The following is a 7884-nucleotide window of genomic DNA, read 5'->3' on the forward strand; positions in this document are numbered from 1 at the left end:
TTTCCGATTGGTTGCCGCCGAACCGCCTCATAGCTTATTACCATAAAGTTGACTTGATTTCAACTCTTCTCGCCGCTCTCGCCGTCCAAGACGCGCCGCGCCGCCCTAGCCAGAGCTCGCCACCGGCGGTGTGAACGCACAGTAGCAGCGCAGCGCTTCTGTGTTGTACGTCAGAACGTAAGCTCACTATTGGTTAAGGCTGGTCATGTGTGTGATGCTGGCCAATAGTGAGCCTACGTTCTGACGAACAACCTAGAAGCGCTGCGCTGTTACACTACGAAGAAAATCAATAGTTGAATAAAGTCGTTATCTTAGTTTTTTTTTGCGCACAAAAAGTATTTCCGTCACTTTATAAGCTTATGGTTGAGCCGCTTTAGTCACATGGTCCCGTCCTTCGGATGAGACGTTAAACCGAGGTCCTGACTCTCTGTGGTCATTAAAAATCCCAGGATGTTCTTCGAAAAAGAGTAAAGGTGTAACCCCGGCATCCTGGCCAGTGGCCTCTGTCCATCACGGCCTCCTAATCATCCCCATACACTGATTGGCTTCGTCACGGTCTCCTCTCCACCAGTAAGCTGGTGTGTGGTGGGCGTTCTGGTGCAATATGGCTGCCGTCGATCATCCAGGTGATGCTGCACACACTGGTGGTGGTTGAGGAGATTCTATGTAAAGCGCTTTGAGGTCTCAGAAAAAGCGCTATATAAATGTAACGAATTATTATTATTACTTGGACTATTTTAAACATAAGCCGCGTTTCCACCGCGGGAACTTTCCCCAGGAACTGGGAGCTTTGGGCTCGTGCTTGGTGTGTTTACACCGCAGGATCAGGGTCTAAATAAAGTTCTGGGTAAATATTTCCCCCTCAGAAAGTTTTTCAAAGTTCAGGAACTTTCGGGGGCGGGACTTTGGATGTTCACGGTGGTTGTGTTCACGCCACATTTTGATTGGATGACTCCACGCAGCATTCTATTTTAACCGTCATTTTTAAAAATCTATTGCGGTTCTTGGCTTCATGCAGTATGAGTCTGTCTGCAAATATGGAATAAAATAAATAAATAAATAAAAACCCCAGCTGGACCGACGACGAGGTTCAGGCTTTATTAAGCGTATTTGTGTAACAGGAAATTTTCTGCGCGTTCGTCCCAGCCGTCCCACGGTCAATGTCTGCATCGTCTAATATTATAGCATTACGAGCTTTCTGAACACGCTTTAGTATCAGTGCTCGTCTCTTTTCTGTCGTTTTGTTTATTACCTCGTTAGTAAACCAATACATCACAAACAACTGCAGCACAGTTTGAATCTCCTCCATACTCAAATGGCTCAAAACTGCTACCGTACTGTCCGTCGCAGACTGGGAGGAGCAGTCGCACGCAGTTTATAATCTTCACGGTACTTTAGACCGCGGTGTAAACGCAGAAAGCAACCGGTCTGGGGCAAAAAAAGTTCCTGGGACAAATTGTTCCAGGTAATTTCGGTGGAAACGCGGCTTAAGTCTTTAATAACTTTCTGGGCCGGCAAGTTTCAATTACATAGAAGCCTATGGAGGAGTGATCCAGCTCTCAGATTTAATCACTAATATCTTAATTTGTGTTCTGAAGATGAAGGAAAGTCTTACGGGAACAACATGAGGGCGAGTCATTACTGACAGTTCACAGTTTTGGGTGAGCTAACGCTTTAACGCTGAGAATGTGACGTGTGCTTGCGTTGCGTAACGAACGGCACACTGAACAGCAGCAGCGTGTCAGCAGAAGTGTACAGCGAGCTCTTACGATCTGTAGTTTGATGGTCTTCCCGTCCAGCTCTATCGTCCGGATCTTGAAGTCCACCCCGATCGTGCTGATGTAGCTCTCCGTGTACGTGTCGTCCTGAGGGAAGCCAAGCTTTATTTATACAGTGCTTCTCACAGTACAGAAGTACAGCTTTACTGAGATAACAGGAAAATAATGCAACAAAGTTTGTTTCCAGAAGAAAACAGCGTCACAGTCCAGATTAAGTAAGTTCAGTGATGGTTCATTTTTGTTTTAAAAAAAGTTACTAAATTAGTTCATTTATATATGTGACCCTGGATCCCAAAACCAGTCACATGTCGCACGGGTATATCTGTGGCAATATCCAACTATACAACGTATGGGTCAAAATTATTGATTTTTCTTTTATGCCCAAAATCATGAGGATATTAAGTAAAGATCATGTTCCATGAAGATATTTAGTAAATGTCCTACCGTAAATATATCAAACATGTATTTTTGTGAGTGAATGCAGCACAATCGTGAACATAAATGCACAACTTTAAAGGAGATTTTCTCAATATTTCGATTTTTTTTGCACCCTCAGATTCCAGATTTTCAATAGTTGTGTCTCAGCCAAATATTGTCCTATCCTAACAAACCACACATCAATGGAAAGATTATTTATTCAGCTTTTAGATAATGGTCCAGGGTCACACATATATATATATAGAGCCGCTCTGGAGAAAACCGTGATGACATTGTCCCGCTCACAGTTCTTGTATAATAGAGTCAATGCAGGCAGATCAATATTATTGTTGAATATTAAATTAAATGTTGAATTTAAAAGAAGAGCACAGTCAACAACACAACTAAAGGCGTTCTTAAAAACATGCAGTAATTTTAATTGCATTAATATGTAATATCGAATTAAACATTTGCGAATAAAGCAGCGTTTCCATCTCGTGTTCAAGAGAACAAAATCATCACTTCCTGGGAAACTATCTGTATAAAACATTAGTGATGCACGATATATCGGCCACCATATCGCTAGCGGCAGATTTATGTTCATTTTTAATGTTAGCATTATCAGCCTGATAAGAAAATAATGAGGGGTTTAAATTGCTTGAAATGTGATTGGAATCAATTAAAAAAAGGAAAATACAGTAAAGTGCCGCGCAAGTCTGTCATATCGGCTACTTAAAATTATAATAACGCTCTCAAAATGTACAGAAAATTTTGGATTTTGTACATTTTGGCCAATATATCGGTTATTGGCTTTCAGATATAAGGAATTATTGGTTATCGGTATCGGACAAAATGTTCAAATCGGTCCATCCCTAATAAAAATGGAAGTTGCTGCAATTGTGACAGAAAAGTGTTTTTTTCTTTTCATAAACAACTCATTTTCATAAACAGACGAAAACACAATGAACTCTGTCATGGTCTCTGGCGTTCAGGTGCTGGTGTTTGTAAACAATCGTTTTTTGTGAAAAAAGTTTGTTGATACAATCTGTATTGTAAAAAGCTCTATATTTATATATAATAATAATAATCGTGTAAGACTCTTCTGGAGGAAATTAACCAAATCATTCTGATCACAGACTTTGACTTTCAGAAGCATCAAACCAACATCAGAGATGCTGTGATGCGATTGGTTCGCTGGTTAGTCCAGTCATCCAATCACAGCCTCTCTTGAGTTAAAGTCACGTGCATCGAGGGATTTATTCAGCAAATGTGTTTCCATCAGTTTGTTTATTATTGGGTATACATTTTTAGTGTGTGCATTTTTTAAATGTATGCGCATCTAGGTGTTTCCATCCCAAAATGTGCATAAAAATAGGTTTGTGGAAACATAGATTTGCAAAAATAACACCTGTTTTCATGCAACCAGGTAAACTGGAAGTGCCGCCCCTCCCGACACAGTCAGGCCGAAGAAATGCCACCCTTCACCTTTATCATGAAGCTCTTTGACAGTCAAATCACCGGTGCAATAAGAGCCACTATCTGATCCGTGAGTGTGTGTGTGTGTGTGTGTGTGTGTGTAGTATCTCGATGACAGGCTAATAACTTACAGCGAAACGCAGCAGAAGGCAGGACTTCCCGACGCCCGAGTCTCCGATCAGCAGGAGTTTGAACAGGTAATCGCTGAGAGAGAGAGAGAGAGAGAGAGAGAGAGAGAGAGAGAGAGAGAGAGAGAGGATTCAGAATATAACATATTTCATGTGTAATCATATGTGACGTGGAGCTGGGAGTTACGTTACGCAACACGTGTGTGTGTGTGTGTGTGTGTGTCATCATGTCTCAACGTTACACAGGAGTGTCATGAATCTGACGAGGGAAATAATGGAGATAAAAAGAGGAATGCCTCATATCTACCCCCAAATAATCACTAGAAAACTGTGCGGAAATAACGTCACGATGCAAAACCTCTCCTGATTTCGACATGAATTATGATCTGGACAGGTTTCCGGATTCACAATGTTCAATTCCACGGTATCACCATCACCTCACCATGGTAAACCCACAGACTTTGGCAGACAGAGGTGTGGCAACAGGTGATTTAATTACCCATCAGCCCCTAAAACCAAACTCAACATGTCACACACTGCCAGTAAGTTCAGGCCCAAGATCACATTTCCACATCACAGGTCATTATCCGCTTACTGACAGCGGTTTGATCAGCCTGAGGATGATTTATTTCATTATTAACATGATCTGGCGTGTAACGTTAATTACGCAGAGCATTTCTTCAGTTTCATTCTTAACTTACCGGTTTCATAACGACGTGGCACTCGAGTGTGTCGCAAACTGCTAGACAGTTATGTTATAGATATCATTATTACAAGCATTACTACACATATCTCTATAAACACGTTTATTTATAATCATATTTTTAAGCCAAATCGAAACGGATCCCGGTTGTTTTGATCTGGTTGAACTAGAAGAGCATAGTTGTGATTCAAAACAAATTGATCCTGATATATAAAGTAAGCATTTAGTTCACTTTAATGTTTTGTTTAGTTAACACTGCCATGGTTTCTGTGAATATTAATAAAGCAAGTGACGAGTGCGCGTTCATGTGTTTGATGTGTCATCAGCGCTTTTTTTTTCTTCACACAAACTTACTATTCAGGATTCATGATGGACAACACACGAAAACTCCCGCTTTATCTGCCGTTTTCTTCCCCGCGATGAGTGCAGTTAATGTTCGAGACTCGTTTGCCGGTGATATCCGTTATTGTTCGGTGTTAAAAGCGGTTTTAGGAGAGAAACGAGCGGAACCGGGATCCGGACACAGAAAAATGGCCACTCGACAGTGAAGCCGGAATAACAAGAGTCGATGTTCGGTCACTTTCGCTGCACGACCCGCCAAAATAAAAGTCCTCACGAAAATAAACGACTAATGACACATGCTTATATATATATATATATATATATATTACGTTTTGAAAATATCATCGTAAAAATCGTACATTTTATATTTCTGGAAATATTTTTTGGGGAAAATATTTTATTACACATGGCATATTATGGAGTTTTATTTTATTGTTAATTGCTTAAAGAACATACAAAATACCAAACAAACCTCAGACGACAAATCTTATTACATTTCCAATAAGTCCAAATAGCAGCAAACAGTATATCTAACACCATAACCATTAAGAAACATACAAAACTAAAATTTAAACATGAAAAAAAAAATATATATATATATATATATATATTACACAAGGGGGCTATAATCAAAAAATACCTTCAGAAGATATTATTATTTAAAGGGGGGGTACAATGGTGTTTCATGTATTCAGAGTTGTTTACAGTGTTAAAGAGATGGATTCTCATGCTAATAATGGCCAAAGTTTGAAAAGTTATTTTGAACGAATAACAGAGAATTTCTGTGCTGAAAATCATACTTCCGGATTGCAACACGTTTCGGCTGGTTTTTTTCTATCGTAGATCTAATGACGTAGACCAGAGTGGAACTCCTTATATGAGCATTGCTTTCGGAAAAGCGCGTTCACGCACACGTCGACCAGAGGAGAGAAAGACCGCGCTCATCGGTGCATAGTAGACATCATATATCTCTATATAATATCTATGCATCGACGCGCTACTACCGGAAATCATCATCAGCAGCGCTAAATAGGAATGGTTGATGTCAAGAATGTCTCCAAAAAAGTGTGTTTTGGGATGTGAGGGAAAGTTTACCTTGTTCAGCTTCCCAAAGAACCCAGTGTTACTGGAACAGTGGATGCAGTTTGTATTTCCGGGACAGCAAAGGAGTGTGGCAAGTGCGGTTTTGTGTTCTGGTCATTTCAGTGACGAATGTTTTATTAACAAGGTCGTCGCTGGATTTGCAAACCGGTTGCAATTAAAACCTGGCGCGGTCCCAGTGATAAAACACCCCATTCATGTAAGTACAACGGTATCACGCGCTCCCGCTTGACTCTATAGCTCCGCCCACGACCAGAATCAATGACCTCGGCTTTTTCCGGATAGAATCGGAAAGCTGTATTTTTATTTTATAATTATGATGAAACTAAAGACTTTTTGGAGATATGAAGGACGCACTATTACTCTATAGGTACTCAAGATTAACATGAGATTGACTGAAACTAAGTATTTTACCCCCCCTTTAAGGGCTTTTTTGTTATGCATAAGTCTTAAAGATTTGAAGATCATTAAATCTTTATGGAAAAGTAAGAAAGTGGGAGGGTTCTTAAAGAATCTGCATTTGTGTATGAAGTAATTGGCCAACAGCACAATATTGTTCACCAAAAATTCATGATCATAATTAGAAGAAAAATACAAATATTTTATAGTTTTAAAATCAAAGTCAGGTATTCATATTATGGAGTTCATTCGAATGAATGTTTTTGGAGCGTTTACAAACGACCTTTATTCTGCCAGAAAACGCAAAACGTTTATTTAAAGGCCCACTGCAGTGTGTTGATATAATTTCCACTGAAACCAGAAGACAGGGTGGGATATATCGAGCAGCCCCACCTCTTTTTTTATTTTTTATTAACCAATAGCGTTTAGTGTATATCACATCTCAGAGCTGTTGAGCTCGATAAAGCCGCAGTAAACCGTTTCTCCTCCTAATCTCCTCCATGTCGCTTTAAAATACAGCATTCTGTGTTGAATTCACATTATAGTCTGATACGTTTTCTAGTCTGCGGCGACTTGATCATATGATCCGGTCTGTGTGTCTCTGGACTGGAGCTGTAGCGGTTCACCTGACACTAATGTGAAACCAGACTTCACCTGCCTCAAAGGAAAGCATATTTACACTTGTCTGAATCGTTCCCTATCCCCTATACAGTGCACTATGTGCCATTCATCATGTAGAAAACAGTAAATGTGTGAACAAGTGATGGAGTTCAGCCTCAGCTTCAGCATCTGTATATAGTTTAGGGGGTGGGGCTTCAGATTCAAGAGAGCATTTGATTGGACAGAAAAGCTGATGAGAAGCTGAAGTGCAGAGAGATGTCATTAAAACCATTGATTCATAATGGCGGAAATGAGAGTCTGTAAGTTTTGAACGCTTATATCTTCTAAATGTGAATTTTGTCATTGTTTTTGGAGCACATTAGCTTATAAATAACAGTACATATTAAAAAAAAATTTTTTTTTCAAAAAAACATTTGTTAGCTTTCAAAGGTTTTGCGTGCAATATAAGACTGTGTTTCTCACGCCACAATTTCCGGCCATATTTTGAATATTTAAATCCACCATATGCTAAAGCCCCCCAGATTATCTTTGAAGAGGTGCAACTGACATCTCGTGAAGCACATCAACAGTTTCATCCTCTAGATGGCGCTACAATCCTGTCAAAAACAATGCAGTCCAGCGACATTGAGTGGGTCTGTCAGTTAAACACGTTAGCATTAATACATTAGCTCTGAACTTCAGACCCTTTCATGAGGTGGAGATTGTTCAATGTTGTTGTGGTGAAATCACCAAAAGCAAACCAGAGAAAGAATATGTGCTCCACTATGGGATAGTCTTCGCAACTCTCACACCTTTCATTAGTCCGAGTTACGGGAGATTTAGTGATAATGTGTGTTTAACTGACAGACAGACCCACTCAAAGTTCAGAGTTAATGCTAATGTATTAATGCTAACGTGTTTAATTCGTCATTTATATCAG

The 7884-nt window shown here is 39.8% G+C and overlaps 1 protein-coding gene across 2 annotated transcripts in view; it reads right to left on the minus strand.

Moving 5' to 3' along the window:
* Positions 1–5135, minus strand: part of rab1aa (RAB1A, member RAS oncogene family a) — an 8436-nt gene extending 3301 nt beyond the window's left edge. The window contains exons 1-3 of one of the 2 annotated variants that reach the window (XR_013797944.1): positions 4857–5080; positions 3803–3875; positions 1770–1865 (exon numbers count right to left, since the gene is read on the minus strand). Coding sequence is in view for 1 of the 2 variants with exons in the window: in XM_079615120.1 (XP_079471246.1) it covers positions 1770–1865; positions 3803–3875; positions 4857–4870 (183 nt within the window). In the remaining variant the exon portion in view is untranslated. Of the gene's footprint in view, positions 1–1769; positions 1866–3802; positions 3876–4856 lie in introns of both variants that reach the window. The other variant, XM_079615120.1, reaches the window with a different exon arrangement.
* Positions 5136–7884: the final 2749 nt, after the last annotated feature.

Source organism: Phoxinus phoxinus (genome assembly GCF_949152265.1).
Source record: "Phoxinus phoxinus genome assembly, chromosome: 6".
Classification (NCBI taxonomy): domain Eukaryota; kingdom Metazoa; phylum Chordata; class Actinopteri; order Cypriniformes; family Leuciscidae; genus Phoxinus; species Phoxinus phoxinus.